General features: G+C 42.6%; 3 protein-coding genes across 4 annotated transcripts; 1 reads left to right on the top strand and 2 right to left on the bottom strand.

Annotated features, from left to right (window-relative positions):
* Window positions 1–42: 42 nt before the first annotated feature.
* Window positions 43–3,135, bottom strand: psmb4 (proteasome 20S subunit beta 4). Its single transcript, XM_028996991.1, has 7 exons — window positions 2,975–3,135; window positions 2,042–2,248; window positions 1,799–1,945; window positions 1,576–1,657; window positions 692–808; window positions 512–600; window positions 43–147 (listed from the first exon to the last, which is right to left on the bottom strand). Exons 1-7 carry the CDS (start codon window positions 3,130–3,132, stop codon window positions 135–137), a joined length of 813 nt encoding a protein of 270 aa, XP_028852824.1. The 5' UTR covers window positions 3,133–3,135; the 3' UTR covers window positions 43–134.
* A 3,538-nt stretch (window positions 3,136–6,673) lies between these two features.
* On the top strand, window positions 6,674–15,478 carry rfx5 (regulatory factor X, 5). 2 transcript variants are annotated; one of them, XM_028997053.1, is made up of 10 exons: window positions 6,674–6,804; window positions 7,446–7,596; window positions 8,652–8,685; window positions 8,772–8,854; window positions 8,932–9,051; window positions 9,300–9,416; window positions 10,045–10,123; window positions 10,816–11,014; window positions 12,023–12,111; window positions 12,685–15,478. In XM_028997053.1, exons 2-10 carry the CDS (start codon window positions 7,487–7,489, stop codon window positions 13,534–13,536), a joined length of 1,683 nt encoding a protein of 560 aa, XP_028852886.1. In that variant the 5' UTR covers window positions 6,674–6,804; window positions 7,446–7,486; the 3' UTR covers window positions 13,537–15,478. The 2 variants fall into 2 exon arrangements, with proteins under 2 accessions (XP_028852886.1, XP_028852887.1); XM_028997054.1 differs by lacking the exon at window positions 6,674–6,804 and adding an exon at window positions 7,193–7,367.
* Window positions 15,375–17,334, bottom strand: LOC114800008 (mannose-binding protein C-like). Its single transcript, XM_028997055.1, has 5 exons — window positions 17,071–17,334; window positions 16,881–16,976; window positions 16,687–16,787; window positions 16,569–16,614; window positions 15,375–16,078 (listed from the first exon to the last, which is right to left on the bottom strand). The coding sequence occupies exons 1-5, from the start codon at window positions 17,267–17,269 to the stop codon at window positions 15,696–15,698; spliced, it is 825 nt and encodes a 274-aa protein (XP_028852888.1). The 5' UTR covers window positions 17,270–17,334; the 3' UTR covers window positions 15,375–15,695.
* Window positions 17,335–20,496: the final 3,162 nt, after the last annotated feature.

The following is a 20,496-nucleotide window of genomic DNA, read 5'->3' as shown; positions in this document are numbered from 1 at the left end:
GTGGCTCTTTATGTAATCAATCAAATAGTAAGAATAGATTAATAAACTGATTAGAGCACATATTTTTATTGTTTACAAAAGACAGAAAAAAAACCAGATGAGACGTGGGGAGGTCAGGAGTCCAGATTCAGACTTCATTCAAACCCGCTGCAACACAAACCACACATTATTCAGAAAGGTAGACTGAACTTTGGTTCTATTGACCATCTTCATAAGAACTAATGTCACTCTCTCCCTGAACTGAAACAGGTTTAACAACAGAAATGTGTAAGAAACACTAAATCAATCAGAATAAACCTTAATTCTTACTTCATGAAAAACTAAGGTGGTCTGCTGAAAACACTATCAGAGATGCACCCAGGTGGAAGTGTTTGGCTATTTTACTTAGTGGACAAGGAAATTTGCTTAAACATCAATTACTCTGGCCGGATAATGGAGGCAGGGCAGGATGGGTGTCCTGTGTACACCACACACCTGATTCCACATCTGCAGCCACAGGTCATCACCCTACCTGACCAAATGTGCAATTTCCCAGTTGGTCTCTGAAGACAGAGGTCCAATGATCTCCACCCCTTCCTCAGTTACGATGGCAATTTCATACTGTAGGAACAAAAATCAAACATTTCATGATTTAACCACAAACCATAGGAACAATGCCGCCTGCTCCTCTGTAGGAAGCTGAGCACATTACCCGGTTGTAGGAGCGAGCATCACGATAGTAGAGAACTTTCAGACAGCGCTCAATCAGGGCCCGAGCCTCATCTTTTGTGATCTCCACCTTATTCTCTACCACCTCCCTCATAAGGGGCTGCAAACAAAATGGTCATTGGAGACCAAATTCATCATGTCACAAAACATATAATTATGTTCCAATTGTTCAAAAGTTTCTTTACATAAATCTATACAAAACATCAAATGCACCCAATGACATTCATTCTGACATACACTACCAGTCAAAGTTTTGGACGCCCCTACTCGATTATGGGTCTTGGGAAAAACACAGGACTATGAAATAATATGTGTGAGGTTATGTATTAAACAAAATTGCAAATATTTTAACATTTGGGTGTCTCCAAATAAGGGAGTTTTTGCTGTGATGGAAGCATTTCACACTCGTGTCTTCTCTCCACCACCTTAAGTCAGACAACGGGGACAGTTTCCATTGGGCCTGAAGGTATATGCCGATTACTTATTGATTAATTATTCTTATCACTCATTCATGTTAATGAGCATCTCATCAATCAGTTTTTGATTATGACAATAGTGAACAAAGTATCCATGAAGGTTTATTAATAAAAACAAAATAAAAAAAAAGGAAAAAAATGATTCAAACATACTTCAATTTCTCCTGACACAACACATACTTAATATGTTTCTTGCATTCGATTCCTGAAAATGGCACCATCTTCATCTCTATAAACACTAGAGTAGGGGTGTCCAAACTTTTGACAAGAAATACTGTATACATAGCTGCCAGGTCAGAAAACATTAATCTACAGTAAACCTTATAAGACAGTACATGCAAATACCTCACCTGTCTGTACAGTAATGCAGACATGAACTCAGAACACTCACCTGGGCAAGATAGGCACCAAATCCTGTGGCCACTGTTGGGGCTTCATACGCAACTCCCAACTTATCAACATAACCAAGGAAGCTGAAGCAGAGATGATCAAGTTATTTCCAAACATTTTCAAATATCAGGTACTTCACTGTAGCAAGGCCGGCAGCGAAACCCATTTTCAGGCGGGGTATACTAGGGGAGAAAAAAAGAAAAAAAAAACAAAACAAAACTCACCTCTCACCATTGTAGAATCCACCAATGACAACAGTGTTCCACAAAGGGTTCATTTTACTCCTCCGGTTGTACATGACACGGGTCAGCCAGGAGTGGATGGCTTTGGGGCTGTAGCTGTGTCCGTCACCCAGCAGCTCTTCATCAATACTGAACAAATAGTATACATGGCATTATTCTCGCACTTCGAAACTTCTAGTGATGGCCCAATGAGGCCAAACTGACACTTATGATTTAAAAACTTACACCATCTGCTCGATGACTTGCTTAAGGTACTGGTAGTCAGCGTAGTCCCCAGAAGCCCCCAGAATGGTGCTGTTGTTGACCTTCATCAGGCGAGAGATGTTCCTGAAGCGGGCCAGGGAGCCGTATGAGCCCAGCATGTCTGCGGCAATAACGACTCCTCCAGTAAACTTGACACCCAGCACGGACGTGCCAGTCACCATGGGGTTTCTGTGGGAAAACGCAGGCAGACATCTGCTCACCACACGCCAATAAAACATGTCTTTGGGATGTAAACAGGAGGAACGTGTACAAAAACACCTAAGTAAAGTTAGCAGTGGGTTCTGCTTTAGACAGACAATCAGAGCTTCACTGGATTTGCTCTTCCTCATTAAATAAAAACCCAGAAATCTCAGTCATGTATTTAAGTGAACTTAGACACACACATCGCAGCAGCCAATCAATTGACAAAATTAACATTTTATTTGGCACAAACTGTCAAACTGTGAAATGCTTTAAAAATGCAAAAAAAAGTAAAAGTGAAGTGATTGTCATTGTGAATGAGGAAATAAGTCTTTTGCATTTAACAATTAACCTGAGTAATGCAAGGGTTAAATATCAAAATATTGATTTCTGACATATCTAAACGTACCAGTGAATGAACCTGTGTGAAATGCAGAAGCCTAAACCAGTTTAACAGCACAACGCAAGACATTGTGATGGAAATGATGCGAAAGAAAAGTCCTGGTTTATGCAATACGTTTAGGAGATTAAAATACTGCTCAACACTATGCACGAATCCTGGTAAAAACTGGACGCGAGGAGAAGAAATAGAAGCGATTCAATAAAGAAGCGGCGCTCGGTTCTTTCCTCCATGATGATGCAGCACGAACAACACAAAACCGAAAGCGATGTCGTCTCCTTCACCCACACATATTGCACACATCTAATCCTTACAGCGTGTGTTTGACGGGTCCACATCCAGGAACTGTGCTGCTGCTGCTGCTGGCGGAAAACGAGTAGAATTGACCAGGTTTTGGTCCATTCTCCCAGAAACTCAGCTTCGGGCCTCCAGCGTCCATGTCGAAAATGTGCGGAAATGACATCACGCGCATCCTCACGTTGTAAAATCACCGCGGAGACGCCGCTGCTGCCGCCCAACGGCACGCAGATGAATTGCAGCCAGGGAAATTTCGAGAACTCAACTGCAGGAAATGTTGTATGGAGGGAAACGAGCGCCAAAGCTAACTAAATAAAACAATAAATAATTAAACAATAAAACACGCCAATAACTATGTAAATTAAAACATCATTAATTTATTCAATATGACATGGAAAAACTGGATCTTAAAATATTATTAATTAATTGTGTCATATTGAAATATTTCACAATTTATTTAAATGGGTCAAGCTGACCTATTAAAATAAGTGGACAGGGCTAACATAGATCTAGCCTGATCTTGTACAGACGATTGGTTTGGTCTCAAGCAGTGTCCTTACCAGCATGGTGCTACCATTAATGGGTAATTTTCCAGCAGAGTTGTTAAGAGCCAATGTAGGATTAGTAGGCTACATAAAAGCACTGGATGCTGAACCTGAATATATATATGGAAAAAGTGAAGGAATTTACTGAGATTTATTTAGGCAGGTAGCACCCATGAAGTGAAATTGAAGAGGCAGTCAGTATGATGTACAGCACACGGTAACACAATGATATGTGTCCTCTGCATTTAACCCATCACCCTTGGTGAGCAGCCATGAAAGGCACCCAGGGAGCAATGTGTGGGGTGGGTACTTTGCAAAGAGGCACCATAGTGGCAGTTCGGGATTCGAACTGGCAATCTTCCGATTACGGTGTCAGCTTCCTAACCCGCTAGGCCACCCATTTTTGGAAATGACACAAGCTAGATCAATGTTAGTTGTTCAAAATGCAGGAGATGCAGTTCAATGGCACATGCTTTTTTGGCACATTCTGGGTAATAGAAGAGCTTCTGTAATTTCTCAAACAGTTCATGTGTGTTTGGACAAAAAGGGAATCACGGTTTGCTGTGCAGCTGGCCATTGTCCTCCCCCAAATGCTCCTAAAATGAGCATCAGAACTGGACAACAGCACAATGGCAGAAGGTCTCCTGGTCTGATTAATTATTTTACATCATGTTTATTGGTCTGTGTGTGCAACTTACTTATAGAACATAGGCTGGTCAGGGCAGTGTGATTCTGGTTAATGTTCTGCTGGGAAACGTTGGCACACACCTTCATGCAAATGTTGCTGTCACACAAACAGTCTACCTAAAGATTGCTGCTGACCAAGTTCAGCCCAGTATTCCCTGATGGCAGTGCTCTCTTTTAGGAGTATAATGAGCCCTGCTACACTGAAAAAATGTTTCAAGAATGGTTTGAGATGTTGTCCTGTCCAGATTCTCCGGATCTCACTTCAATCAAGCATCATTGGGATGTCCTGGAAGTCTTACAGGTCCACTTCCTTACCTGTTAGGCCACCACTGCCACATAAGTAATAAGTGTTCAAGTCTGTGAGTAGACTGATTTTCAATGTAGAGCTGGCATGGTGACACTGGTTGAGTTATCACAGTACTGTAGCGTGACAACCCACCTCCATCCTGGCTCATGCTTGGCACCTTCTCAGTTCTTGGTGTCTCTTGTACAGCTGTATGCTGGGTTTCAGTGCAGCAGAGATCATTTTCAGAAAAGTGTGCTCTTGAGGAGTAATGTGTAGACAGAGATGGTAGCACCTTTATCTTTGATGGCCACCGTTTTCTGCCTAAGATTTAGCCTAAGATCTTTTGCAGTTCTATCATTCCATCTCACCAAGTTTTTTTGTGGTGTCACACGGATCCACATGTACTTGTATCTCTTGGTCACTTTCCCTATTACACACTTCAGTAACTATTAACTGTTTCACAGGGACATGCTTTGCTACATAGAATCACAAAAGGTTGTTCATGTTTATATGGGGCACCAATGGCTTGTGGTCTGTTTGCAACTGGATAGAGATGTGTTGGGTAAAAGTTATTGCTTTGCTTTTATTAGTAAATTAGTGAATCATTGTGTATATTGTGCTTTTGAAAAAAAAAATTGACAATTGAACCACAACTGACTGAAAGACATACGTTAAAGAATTGGGGCAGTGGCGGCCTCGAGGTTAAGGAAGCGGCCCTTTAATTAGAAGGTTGCCGGTTTGAATCCCGATCTGCCAAGGTGCCACTGAGGTGCCACTGAGCAAAGCACCGTCCCCACCCACTGCTCCCCGGGCACCTGTCATAGCTGTCCACTGCTCACCAAGGGTGATGGGTTAAAAGCAGAGCACACATTTCATTGTGTGCACCATGTGTATCAGCCTTTGGCAGCACATGACAAATTGACTTGGACAGAGGAAGTGGAAGCTTTTAAGGAAGTGAAGGCAAACAATTACGAGACCACATAGTCTGCACATCTCTTGCATGCCCACATGTCAGGCACTCCCTTTCAAATGACCCTTTCTCTGAATACAACAGATTTTGAGAACCAAATGCTAATTGGCTTTTGGACTCTATGTTGTTTTAGTAAATCTGCTCCTGATGAAAGGAAGGCTTTGACCTCTCTCCACACCCAATCAGCCTCCCTCTTGAGTTGGTCAGTGAATGGATGCAGTTTGATTTACACTCAGGTGTTTTTATGAGGTTTGTGGTTGTAAAACATTAAAAAAAAAAAAAAAATAATAAACATCAAGTCACCCTCTCTGACCACTTGGGTCAGTCTTTATAGCCTACACCAAACCATTTATCCAACAGACAATAATCAATAACATTAACGCAAACTTTTCTAACAAACACATTCATCCAAATAATAAACTATTATGCATTTTAAAGCATTTCAATTATATTGTCTCACATTGATTTATAAATCATTTAACAGTTACCAATAAAACCCCACAATGGTAAACCCTTAGCTGTGACCCTTCCCCAGCACTATGAAATCATTTAAAATTCCCCACAGTCCTCTCCCATTAAACTGCGTTAGTTTGTTCTTATCTGGCCATTCTTATTAACTGAGTGAGTGACGCACAGCAGGGTATAAAGGCATTGTTGTCATTCAGAAGTGATCAATGCGCTGGTGGGTGAGTGAAGTCAAACAGTACAGGTGATCCCAACTTTGTCATAAGCTGTTTCAGAGTCAGTTCATCAACCATTTCTGACACCATGTCATGTGCAAGTATAGTCTACAGAATATCCTTTATCAATACATACTGGATGTCACCAGCAAGAAAGATAATTATGACGAATTAATTAAAGTAGGTTCTCAAACTTAGGTGTTTTAATCATGGGAAGGGGGGTGCAGACAGAATGTCTGTTACTGTTAACATTAGCAGCTGCACTGTCTTTAAATGCAGTGTACATATTATTCTTATCGTAGAACAGTATTTGGCACATATTTTCAGAAGTGACAGTTTAGCATCAACGTTTGTGAGCCCGCCTGTTTCGTCTGTCCTCCCTATTCTCAGGTAAAAATAAATAATAATTTAAAAAAAAAACATGCCGCGGCTTGTACAGGTCACGTTTGTGTTGTCAGGCGGAATATCAGAACTGCACTGCGCCGACCAATCAGAATAATCTCCGAGGAGAAAATCAAGCTGCTACTCCAATCACATTAAAGCTGCGATGCGTATCCGAGCAGGAAAAGCCGCGCACGCCAATGACAATCGAGCTTTTCTTTGTAGTCAGGCAGACATGACGTACTGGTCCAATCATAAAATCATCTGAAGGGAGATTTTTGCTGTATCTTTGACTCAGGTACTTTCCTTTTCTTTGATAAAATGAATAATTGTGTTTTTGCTATGCGCGTAGATGAGGTGTGGTCCGTGTTTTGTCGCCAGAGGTGTTTAGTGGCGCGCAGCGGCCTGTTCGTGGCCCCGCTGCAGCTGTGTGTGGCGCGTTGGCGTAATGGCGCGACCGAGCTCGCCGGCGAAATGAAAGCGGGCGCCGAGCTACACGCGTCGGGTTCCGTTCAGTCAGCGGCGACCAGCCACCCCTGAGTCGCAGCGTCGAAGTGAACGGCCCGGTCCGCGTCCGCCAGGCAGGCAGCAGCCAGCGGCTACGTGTCGCGGAAACTCCGGGTTCGCGTCGGTGCAGGCAGGCAGGCGGGCGGGCGTGGTGGTGGTGGTGTGGGGGGAGTGTCACACTTCATTGATGGTTGGTTTGACCTTGGTGCTCCGTCTGGCTGTGTTAGCACGAACATTCACACACACGTTGAAAAGTTTCTGCGCAGGAGTAGAAGATTCATGACCCGGTGAATCAGAATAAAGTAACACCAGAAGCAGTACATCGACATATTGGTGGTTTCAGAAATGTGCACGGTAAAGCAGCTGACTTTCTACACACTGGGGTCACTGGCTCAGGACCTCTGCTGACCCCGCTTCTTTCTGTTCTCTCAGAGGCTTGTGGATGCGGCTGGACAGTGAAGGGAGTGCAGCCCATGGCAGACGACCAAGCAAAACGAGAGAGCCCCAGAGTGGGGGGTCTGGACTCGTCCGAGGTGGAAACGGAACCAAGCATGCTCCTGCAGAAACTCAAGAGCAACATTTCGTAAGAACAAACTAAAGTTCCTATTCACATGCTTACAAGTGCCTTTCACTGTCAACTGGGACGGCTCTACGATGGAGCAAGAGGGGGCACTGCCCCTTAAATCAAACTTTTAAGAAGTTGAGAAAGAAAATAATGAATTACCCACAAATATGGGTGAATATGAGCACAGTTTGTTAAAGGTATTTGAAAAATCACAAATGAGATGATTAGTCCAACCTCTTGCCCTCCTCTGGGGCAGTGGTGGCCTAGCGGTTAAGGAAGCGGCCCCGTAATCAGATGGTTGCCGGTTCGAATCCCGATCTGCCAAGGTGCCACTGAGGTGCCACCGAGCAAAGCACCGTCTCCACACACGGCTCCCTGGGCGCCTGTCATGGCTGCCCACTGCTCACTCAGGGTGATGGGTTAAATGCAGAGGACAAATTTCACTGTGTGCACTGTGTGCTGTGCTGCTGTGTATCACATGTGACACTTCACTTCTCCTGAATGCTAAACAGCGAATCACTGCTCATATGCAAATGAGCCAGTGTCCTTGTCTGCAAATTTCTAGTCAAACTCATAACTACTCGTGACAATTAACAACAACTGTTTACAACAACAAATATTTATCTGTATTTGTACAGTCAGTCGGGGGACTACACCATTGTTTTTCTCCCAGTTTTAGTCTGGGAGGCAAGAGTTTCTTTCTTGATCCCACAAGCACCCCCCAGCTTTCATCTCTGCACTCAACAGGTTTCTCCTTTCATTTTAGTAAAACACAGGTTGGGACAGGTCTTAGGGTAGAGGCGTGATAAAGTGCAATGCAGTTACACAACAAAAACAGTTATCAAGAGCACCCCACCCATTTCTTGGCTCTGTCTTCACTATGTGCCCCCTTCACATTTCTGCCTGCCCCTTCATATATGCCTGTCTAGAATTGTCAAACCCCATAAAGTGGCCACTGCTGCTGACCAGGTGTGGTGGATTCTATAATAACAGCAGCAAGGACAACTGAAGCACTATTGCACGTCACAGTGTAAGATCATTGTACTGATTTATTTCTTGTTTAACATTTTCAGTAAGTCTGTTCAGGGGAAAGTTGACACTATTTTGGTAAGTCTTAACATTTAAAAAAACTAATTATTCCCTAAATTTAGATTTTTTTAAAATGAGGTCTGAAATTGTTCTGATGCCCACAGCAAGAAGTGCAGCGATTCTCAGACAATGACAAGCTCTACCTGTACCTGCAGCTGCCCTCTGGTCCAAGTGCTGGGGAGAAGAGGTAGAAACACAAAGAGTGAACTGTGAAATGTTTGCATGACACTGAAGATGCAGTCTGATGTAATATGTGATCCACAGCAGTGACACCAGCTCTATGAACACAGCTGACCAGCTGCACACCTGCAACTGGATCCGTAGCCACCTGGAGGAGCATGCAGACACCTGCCTGCCCAAGCAGGACGTTTATGAGACCTACAGGTGAAAATCCAACTTCTTCTAGAAACGCAACAAACGACGACCAGACTGTTTAAAATGGAGGGGTCGCTCTGCACTTTGATAGCGATTTTTGAAATATTTTTTTTCCCTCAAAATTTCTCATATTCTGCATCAGGAAAAATGCACACTCTCATATGGTGTCAGATGTGAAGTTTTGAAATTTGCTTTTCAATTAGCTGTTTATCCCCAGTAAAAAAAAAACAATCTTTTTCTGTGCTTTTCTCTTCCAGGACGCACTGTGACAAGCTGCAACATCGACCTCTGAGTGCTGCGAACTTCGGGAAGATAATTCGAGACATCTTCCCCAACATCAAGGCCCGCAGGCTTGGTGGCCGAGGACAGTCTAAATATCCTTCATGTTTCTAAATATCCACCTGTTTATTCGGCATAAATATGTGCTGCTCTTTCCTGCACACCAAGTGATTTGAACCAGCAACCTTCCTATTACGGGTCTGTTTCCTTACCCTCTAGGCCACCACTGCCCCCATGATGAAAGAATTTCCAGCACAGAATATACCAAATGAACAAGTACATTTACATTTACAGCATTTACCAGATGCCCTTTCCAGAGCGACTTACTTACGTAGTTACAGGGACAGTCTCCCTGGAGCAACTTAGGGTTAAGTGTCTTGCTCAGGGACACAACCTGGGTCTTCTGGTTCATAGGCGAGTGTGTTACCCACTAGGCTACTACCATGGCTAGACATGGCAACATCTAAATGAAGGCCATATTTTTGAGTTGAGACACTAACATGTTCCATATAATGACAAAAATTCAGAAACGTCCAATAATTCAGGTAAATGGTAGAAAATAATGCTTAACACACACGAGAAATTTAAACACAGTGGCTATATTACATCTTATATTCTACTGTGTAGATATTAGTTACACGAATCCTCCACACCATTAAACTCATTTACAGGTGAGGGGAGATAAATATGAAGTTATGATAGCATTGACTTTGACAGTCTCACATACTGCTACAGTGGGATTCGGAGGAAGACTGTGATGAACATGCCGCTGCTGCCCAACTTGGATCTGAAGAACGATCCCGTAAGAGTTCAGCACGTACATCACACTTTGAATTCAACCGAGATTCACTGGAGGGTGTTGTGTTCTGTTCTGGAGTAAATTTATTTGAGTTTAGTTACCAGGGTTTGCTGAAATATGCAGAACGAACAAAAACACCCACCCTTATTCTGCTCTAATTTATAAAACAAACCCAACTTCACAAGATAGAGATGCTAGGCTGAAAGAACGTCTTTTGGCTTTACGCAAACTTGTTTGCATAATTAGTGATTTCGTTGTTTCTAATAGTTGTTTTTGCCTTATCGCTGGTATGACTTAAAGATTGACGCCCATCCAGCGAATGGGCTAAATAGCAGAGTGTAGATGTGCCAAACTTGTGGAGAGAGTGAATAATTATACATGCTGAGATTTTCACAATAATAAAAAAATTAATGATTTGCATCGGCAAAGTATGTTGTATAAATTATACAATTATCTTTTAAATTTCCAGGTCATAAGGGAACAAAATAGAGAGCCATTGACCAATAGATTTTGTACCAAATTGCAGTTCTATATAGAATAACAATTTTGTGCAGAATTAATAGATGCTATACAGTGCATAATATTTCTGCTCCTAATAAATGTAATCTCACTCCAAACTGTAAAAATGTGCATAATACACTATTCATAAGTGCTACGACTTGAATTTGACAGATTTTTTGTCTTCACTCGTGCAGTCTGAGCTGACTGAGTTGGTCCAGACCTACAAGCAGGAAGTGACTGAGGCTGCCTGTGAGCTGATATGTAACTGGGCTCAGAAGATCCTGAAGCGCTCATTTGATACAGTGGTGGACATCGCCCGTTTCTTGGTGCAGGAACACATCATGGACCCTCGCTGTAGCCAGGCGGAGCTTGTCACCTCTGCAGCGCTGGCCGGTAGGTGGAGCGCAGCTGCACAACCTTACTTCACTTCACTTTTCTGATTATGGGTCCTGTAAATCAGTAACATAGGAAATGAAAGGCTGCCATTTATGAAGTTTTTCCAGCTTTATAAAAAACATTGTTTCTTTTAGTCTCTGTGAAGTAGACTTAGTAGACTTCCAGTGATGTGATATAGTATGTCTGGCTATGCACAGAGGTGACTGGAAGAGAAATATTGGTGACATCAAAAATGACGGTCAGTGGAGAGGGATGTATAGTCAACCCATAAATCTTGGACATGATATCGAAAAACATGCGTGGAGATTTGTGTTTTTGATAGGTGAGTCCTATGTACAAGATGCGCACATTATCTAATGTAATCAGCAGCTGCATCCCATATTTCCTCAGTAAATTGCAGACCTAATTCACGTTCCACTTGTAATTTAACTTTAGTGAGTGGGAAGGTGTTCAAGGATAAAATAAAGTTGTAAAAGTTTGGAGATTAGACCTTAGGATTAAGGGAGAACAAGTATTGGTGGAAGGAGAGGAAAACCCTGGAATGTTTTGGAAACAAAACAACAGATTTGGAAGTACCTTAAAGGCACTGAGGCAAATCCTGAGAAAAGGACAAATTTGAAAAGGAATGAAAAACAACATGCACAAATAGATTTTTAATAGTGTTAATTTCTTTATTGTACCACATGCCAAAAGTCAAATTCTGAAGTGATTGAGCAAAAATGTGATTATCAATTATTGTGGCAGTGGAGGAGGCCAGAATAGTCAAGAAATCTTGAATGAATTCAGCACCACCTGGTTATCCATGTGATGGGCAGGTCTGATGGGTAATGATGAATAAAGTAGGGCTTGTATAGATGAGGCTCTGTGTAAAAGCATCAAATTTGTAATGAGCTAATTGTGTTCATACAATCTTTACATTTAAACACTTTTTTGAAACTTGCATCTTTTATTTTAATTAATGTGAAATATGATGTGACATTCACATCTCTTTCTGGCCTCTCACAGGGGGCCCAGCAAAACCCCACAAGTTGAATAAGAAGAATGTGGCTCCATCCAAAGGGACTGAGGCCGAGAGCAGCCGAATAGAAAGCAAGGTATAGAACCAGCACCTCTGATACTACTTCTGAAAATGAATAAGGGCCTGTGACATCAAAGATATTGAATTTTTAATGCATGCATCCAATCAGCATGACAACAAGTTCTACAATGTGCAATACACTCATATGTTTGTTTATTTAATGCCTTCTGCTTGCACAAGAGTTGTGTCTACAAATGATATCTAGTTAACAAACACTGAATCGTGTGCAGTCGTAAAATAAACTCCTGAGAGTTGCAGGAGATTTCAAATGTGTGGTGCCACATTTATAGTGTAAACACGCACACCAATAATCAGGCAATCACTTTCATAGGTAGACACCAGGAGGTGCTCAAGTGCTTCTGACATTGTTGGTCTACTTCCTGAAAGCTGTTGATTAGTCTGTAGAAACAGTAAATATGTACATATGTAATATGTCAACTGTTCAGATGCTCCTAATGATTACAGGTAAAATGTTAATTATAATCCCTAATATAAGATATATTCATTCCTGTACAGAGGGGTAGAGCGCAGGGAACTTCTTCCGACTTTAATAAACACATAAATAATGTGTGTCCACCACTGTCCACAGAAAGACAAAGATGGTGAAGACCAGGCATTGTCAGGAAAACAGCAGCCTAGTGAAAAAACAGAGAGAGGTGTGGAGTCTGGGGGTCGGCCAACAGGTCGCGACCTTCAGGTGGAGGCATCCATGAAGCCAATGCGGAAGCTACTGCCCCGCGGTTCTGTCCTGGACAAGCAGCTGGTTTTACCCGTCACCGTGACAACTCTCACTCAGCAACAAGGCAGTGGCGTGCCGCTCATGCTGATTCCATCCACAGTGAACCTGTCCTATCCCGAACATGACAAACCCCCATCAGTCACTGTGGTGAAGTCTGCAGCTTCGACATCGGTGGTGCAGCGAACCCGGCCACCGATCTCAAAACGAGCCACACCAGACCCCCCCACTGCACCTTCTGTGCCAGGCACACCCCCAAAACGCAAGCGAGGCAGGCCTCGGAAGCCCCGGGCAGAAGAGACGCTTCCCCAGGCGTTGCCACCTGCTGCCCCCATCCATCAAGCTACAGGAGGCGTGATCCAGAAGGCCATGCCCTCATCTTCCCAGATTGTTGAGCTGGTCATCCAGGACCCGCTCCCATCCGGCCTTCAGGATGCTGCAGGACTGGAGGTGGAGCACTGTGATGGGGGCGTGGTCATGCAGTCCAAAGCCACCGCCGCTGACGTGCGGCCAGTGCTGATCCTGCAGAGTGCAGGGCAGCAGCCGTGGGAGGTGAGCCGCACCATGGTGATTCAGAGGGCACCTGGGGGTCCGCCTCTACCCCCAGCCATGCTTCATGAAGACCAGGGACACGTGGAGATCACGCTCAGCCCCGTGGAGTCCCTGCCACACAATCCCAGTGGTGCCCAAGCCGATGCCCAGTAGAAGAGAGGAAGAGAGACAGTGGAGGACAGAGCCGTAGCACAAACATGACCCCACACTCCCGTCCATGGTGGATGGTCCTCTGGCACCTGATGTGGCAGCCAGCGGGACCAGTGAAGCCAAAACCAACACCCATTCAGTGTGTGTGTGTGTGTGTGTGTGTGTGTGTGTTTTTCGGGTGGGTGATATGGCCTCTGTTTTTAATTGTTAGATATTAATTCATTATAACTGAAGGCTCATTCACCAGGATCTCCTGATGTTCCATGGGCTACAGGGAAAAGGTCACATGATCATCAGTAATTACATGCTACTCTGCAGGTAGTGCTTTAGGGAAGTCACATGACTGATAATGGAAATTAAATGCTTTGACCTCAAATTGATACCAGAAAACAAACTATTGATCAGCACAGAAGATAGACATGAGGCTTGTAAAAATTTTCATTTTTATAATTACAATTTTGAATGTTTTTAGAATTTTACACAATCATGTCAGCACTGTGGTGTTAGTCAGCAGTTGTGTTTGTAGATTGACTTCAACTTCATACTGTGTACAGCATGAGAGATGCTGGCAGGTGATTGATCCAGCTCTTTAATCATGAATCATATTCAATATTCATATTGCACTAAAGCAGAATCTACATGTTAATATGATTTTATGTGTTTTTTTGGTAGAGTAATAAGACAGTGAGCACAAAAGACCCTGCCAAACATGAGAAAGTTTTGAAAAAGTCTCAGCACAGGTTCTAGCACCCACCCAATGTGTGTTGTGAGTGTGTTTCTGTGGGCTGCGGCTGGATTCGGTGTACGGGTCTGGACACCTCAGGGTTCTTCCTCTGTCCCTGTGGCTCCTGTCTTTTGTCCTCTTTCTCCATCTTCTGGTCTGTGTGTGTGAGTGTGGGTGTGTGTGTCTATTTGAAGCAGTTGTGGCTGATAAAGGGGGATCATGTGCTTTGTTTGCTTAGTTGCTAAGCCTTGTGCGATATAGCACCCTGTAGGGTTCTGCCTGGTCATGGTTTAACCAGACCACTATTAGCACTTATGTCAGTTAAAAGCCCTACCACTTTAAAATTATTATGTTATTGTAGTTACTTTTGTTGCAAATGAGAGATTAATTATGTTGCAAATGAGAGAGCTTGTCTAACCAGAATAAAAAGCACAAAAAAAACGGGACAAGTGAGAATGAGTGGTGCTCAGGTCCTGCTTGCCACGGCCCAGCTGCCTTCACTCACTCCTTCACTTCATCCACATGTGACATGTGATGATGGCCAAAAATCAGCTCAGTAAGAGAATCTGTGAGGAAGATTAGAAGTTTGATATTAAAACTGATGCACTTCCTGATGGAACTTCCTCCAAAGACTACTTTGATGTGTGTTTCTGACACTAAGTGTGGTGAAGAAGGGATTTCAGAGGAAGTGTGTGTTGGTGAATGGCCGTAAGGTTCGAACAACACTGTGGAGCCACAGGGCTCATGAGAAACGGGTCAAGGATCGGGATCCGGGTAGCGCAGCTGGAGTCTCAGCTACGCAGATCAGCAGCCCAGTAAACCCCCAAAACAACGCACAGTTTCACTGACTTTATGGAGTTATGGACTGGCAGAATGATTGATGCATGTTTCCACTGATTATCCTACATTTGGTGCTCATTTGTAATGAAATATTGAAATATTCTGCCTGATTCTTTTTATTCTTTCCCCTCTGTCATATGATCTAGTTAATTTCATTTTGTGCTGCAGATCTCAAGCTTGTGTGCACATGAAAAACCTTGTTTAAATCAAGCACCTTATGTGTTATGTGTGCGCGGCTTTCAATCCTGTTCCAATTAAGCAGTTTCATTTTGTATTTTATTGCCTTTATGACATCAGACATCTACACATACTTACAAAAGACTAATGTGAATATATTTTCTTAAATGCAATGATAATAAATGTTGTCAGAGTCCATTTGAATGTCCAGCTGTCCTGTCTGGTACTGTGGTCTTTCTTCTAGGTTGTATCTTTTGAACGGAGGTCTGTAGGACTGCTTCATACTCACCCAGTGGTTGAGGAGTCATAATAATAATGCAATATATATAATAATAATGACACTGATGCCCAACTCTATGTACAACATAACCAGAGAAGGCCATGAACAAAAGCTGTTCTATGAGCATGATACAATTAATCACTAGTTTATCTCACAAATAACAAGAAATTCTGATTCACATGGGATGTCATTCCAAAGGCCTGTTGGATCCATGACTGTGCAGTCTTCTGTCCCCTTATAGTTGTTAGGTTCACCACTTTTCCAGTTTGTGAAGGTCAAAGGTTTCCTGTCACTGTCAACAAAAGTCCCTTCAGTGGATTTGTCTGTAGCTGAAATTAATGCAGCTGGGTGAGCCATAGATTCAACCATGTTCGCCAGAGCCTGGTTTTCCTCTGGGTTCTTTGGTAAAACAAGCTTAACCCCAGAATCTCTGCAGAGCTTCAGCCCAAGATCAAATGTCTTCACTTGGTTATTGGAGGCATAATATTTCTTTCCAACTTTAATGAATGTTCTAAATGCAGCAGCTGAAGAAAAAGAAATGCATATATAACGGTTATTAAATAGAAAAAAAACATTGATATCCTATGCCCATCTAATTTAAGCAGACTAAATCATACAGCTAAAATAATACATCATTCATTATCATCATAATCAATATTTTAAAAATATGCTTCTTTTAACTAGTTTATACAGGAAGCTATTTTTGATTATTGACTGTCATCCACTGTGCATTTGAAAGTGATGCGTTTTGTCATTGTGTGCCACCATGTGCTGTCCTTGCTGTGGATCACAATGACAAAACCCTGGTGAGCAGCAGGCAGCCATGAAAGGCCACTGGTGTGTGGGAACCTCAGTTGAACCTTGGTGGATCGGGATTCAAACGGCAACCTTCTAATTATGGGTCCGCTTCCTTACCCGCTAGGCCAACACTGCCCAGTTTAAACACAGAGCAGATGTGAATTTATAAAATCATCTCGGTGTCTCCTGGCCTGAAAACCACAACTGAAGTCTCACCTTGCTCTAACTGTGTCAGTCTCAAGCTCAGGCTCTGCAGCTCAGACTGGAAAACATATACATGATCCATCAGGAATCATTCAAATATTCATATTGGTCTGTATGTAACATTCCTGACCTTGTTTTGATCTCCTGGGCTGCCCTTTTCCCCTCTGGGACCAGGCTGACCTGGTGAACCTGTGGCACCCACTGGACCAGGATACCCCTGTCCCTTCATCCCTACATGCAAAAACATTTTAATTTAAATGCAATTTTTTTAGTTGCTGCATTTGGAGAATGTGGGTTCAGCTTTCTCATCATGTGTCTTGTTACCTGGAGGTCCTGGATCTCCCTTCAGTCCTTTAGCACCAGCTGGACCAACAGGACCAACTGGGCCAATTTTACCAGGTGGACCCTGGACTTCCAGTCCTACAGGTAAATAAATAAAGAGTGTTAAACTTTACCCTTTACAGCAAAAAAAAACCAAAAAACTGTAAAGACACACACACACACACACACACACCTGGATCTCCTTTCTCCCCCTTTGGTCCAGGTGCTCCAGTTCTCCCCTCTTGTCCATCCCTCCCATCTCTGCCAGGAAGGCCGTTGTTTCCAGGGACACCAGCAGGCGCTGGGCAGGTGTGGGTAGGCGGTGCCTGAGTGTCTGCACCAATCAGGGATGGCAGCACCAGAAATGTTAAGGTCAGGGCGCACAGTGCCATCTTCTCAGTGACCTGGCGTTTTTAGACTGAGGGTGAGTGTGGTATTTATACCCCAGGACTAACTGTGGATTTCAGATACGAGCAGAAGTTAAACATTGAATGTGGGTGTTGACGGGAAGTGGCTGAGATAATGAATTTTCTTTTTAACCGTAAGATTACCCATTGTTCTGCGTTTTCTCGAGCATTTCTTCAGGAAACAGGAAATCTGTGATAGGAGAACATTCCACACTATGTTATCAACGAATCCAGGCACACGCAAAATAGGGCTTACCTAGAACAGACACAAACACCCTTATACAATGGCATATTTTATGAAATGATACATTTTAACTATTACAAAACCTAAGTTTTATGCTGACTTGAGTGTAAGGATTTTTTCTGATGAGGCAGGGCTTGACTTGTCTGATGAATTATATATTTTTTATTTTTAACTCTTACAACTTACTTCTTCATATATGTAAAACCATGTGCAGAATTGCATTTATTGGTCAAGGATACAAGGAATTTGATTCCAGTTGATGGCGTCTTTCAAGCACAACAGTACAAAAACAACAACAATATACAATCTAGTCTAATATCTCATATACAGAGAATACAAGATTACAGAAATTATATATACACACACACACACACACTTGGGCCCAGTGACACAGTTTGGACAGTGACACAATCTTCATGATTTGCCACAATGCATGCCACTGCATTGGATTTGAAAAAACTACAATAGAATTGAAGTGCAGACTTTAAGATTTATTTCAAGAGTTTAAACATGTAGGAATAGTAGCTATTTTTATACAAACAAGTAAATGTAATGTAATCAGAAGGTTGCCGGTTCAAATCCTGATCCTCCAAGGTGCCACTGAGCAAAGTACCATCCCCACACACTGCTCCCCGGCGCCTTTCATGCCGACTGCTCACCAATGGTTGGCTTCTTCAGGTGTTTTTTGGCAAAGTCAATTCTGGCCTTTCTATTTTTGAGGCTGATTAATGGTTTGCACTTTGTGGTGAATCATTTGTATTTATTCTCATGAAGCCTTCTATTTATGGTAGACTGATACTGATATACCTACTTCCTGGAGAGTGTTCTTCACTTTATGTTGAGTGAAGGGGTTTCATTTCACCATGGAAAGGATTCTGTGATCATCCTCCACTGTTGTTTTCCCTGGATGCCTTTTTGACAGTCCAAGCTCACCAGTGCACTCTTTTTTTCTCACAATCTACAAAACTGTTCATTTGGCCACTTCTAACATTTCTGCTATCTCTCTGACAGATTTTTATTTTTTTTTTCCAACTTCAGGATGTTCTGTTTCACCTCCTTTCGAGACCTCCTTTCACTGCATGTTGTGTGTTCACAGCAACAGCTTTCAAATGCAAACACCACACCTGGAATCAACTAGGGTGGTAGGGTAGTAGTAGCCTATGAACCAGAAGACCCAGGTTCAAATCCCATTACTACCTTTCTGTCCCTGAGCAAGACACTTAACCCTAAGGTGCTCCAGGGGGACTGTCCCTGTAACTACTGATAAGTCGCTCTGGATAAGGCCGTCTGATAAATGCTGTAAATGTAAATTTAAATGAATGTAAATCAACTCCAGACCCTTTAACTGCTTAATTGATGACAGATTAATGAGGGAAGAGTCCATGCAGGCTGTTTTTTTTTATTTTTATTTTGTCCAATTACTTTTGGTCCCTTGAAAGAGGCAGCTACTTAAAAAGCTGTACTTCCTAAACCCTTGCTCAAATTTGGATGTGAATACTCTCATATTACAACTGAGAGTCTGCACTTTAAGCCCATATATATAATGGTATCCTGAATATTCAAGATTCAAGAGAGGTATATTGTCAGTACAACAGTTGACACAGTACACCGTGTATTGAAGTGCTGTTTCACACAGACCCCCCATAGTGCAATCGTAAAAGAAAGAAAAATATACATTTATATACACACTAAACTGTACTAACTAAAACTTTAATAGTGTACAGGACTATAAAAGAAAAGTAAAGTGAAGGTGAAGTCATTGTGATACACTGCAGCACAGCACATGGTGCACACAACGAAATGTGTCCTCTGCTTTTAACCCATCACCCTTGGTGAGCAGTGGGCAGCCATGACAGGTGCCTGGGGAGCAGTGTGTGGGGACAGTGCTTTACTCAGTGGAACCTCGGCAGATCAGGATTCAAACCGGCCGCTTCCTTAACCGCCAGGCCACCACTGCCCCTAAAAATGGGAGACCAGCTAATCAGGTAACTGAGAAGCTCCACATGTTGCAGTCCATGAGCATCATGTCCCTGGCTACACTCCTGGACCCACAATTAATAGGATTTTTCAGCCAAACAAAAGTCACTGAGGCAATAAAACGACTAACTTCCGAGTGTGCTACTGTTATACGGTCCAAACAAAGCAGAGGAATTCCCCCAGGCTTCCACCTCTCATGATGTCACTGGAGTTATTATTTTAGATTTTGAGATCAATTATTCCTATTAGAACACTTACTAACATGATCTGTGGTTTCCTCTTAGGTAACAATCTGTGGCATTGTTTAAACACCAGCGTCATGGAGGCACGGGAGACACAGAATGTAACAGCAGACGCCACTGTGGAGGTCCAGCGCTGCTTATCAGAGCCAATTATAAGCAGGCTGGAGTACTCTGGAGTACTGGGAGAGGCAAAAAGGACCCCAATTTGTATAATCTTGCTCTTGCGTTTTTCTTCTGTGCCATATGAAAGGCTCTTTTTTTCAAAGGCCGGAGAGGAATTGCTTAAAACCAAAAATTTTTATTTCTGAATAAAATGTAATAAAAATTCCCCTGTTCTGTACATCATTGTCCAAGTTACACGACTTGCCATATCATTTAATACTACCATTTTGTGAAAATATCAACACAGATTACACTGAAACATACGTGATCATTTATTTAGAACAATTAAAGCATTTCACTGTATATCATACCGTGTATGACTGTGTATGATACAAATAAAATTAGAATTTATTTGGTCATACATGGTTTGTAATTATACACCTGGCCTTTAGGTGGTGTCGTGTGCACATGAAGCTTCGAGAAATTAACCCTTTCTCGAACCATTTGGCTCAGGTGGTGCGATGCCTCGTTAGGCTTCATCTCACCTTTACTAGTAAATTGCTTTTAGTTTAGTCTTTACATTACAAATGTTTTTTTATAAGTTATCATTTTCGTCCCTGTACAGGTTTCCTGCCGTCTCCTGTCGC

The sequence above is a fragment of the Denticeps clupeoides genome, chromosome 11 (assembly GCF_900700375.1).
Source record: "Denticeps clupeoides chromosome 11, fDenClu1.1, whole genome shotgun sequence".
NCBI classification, from domain to species: Eukaryota; Metazoa; Chordata; class Actinopteri; order Clupeiformes; family Denticipitidae; genus Denticeps; species Denticeps clupeoides.
The sequence above is the reverse complement of the archived record's forward strand: the minus strand, read 5'-3'. Positions and strand labels throughout refer to the sequence as shown.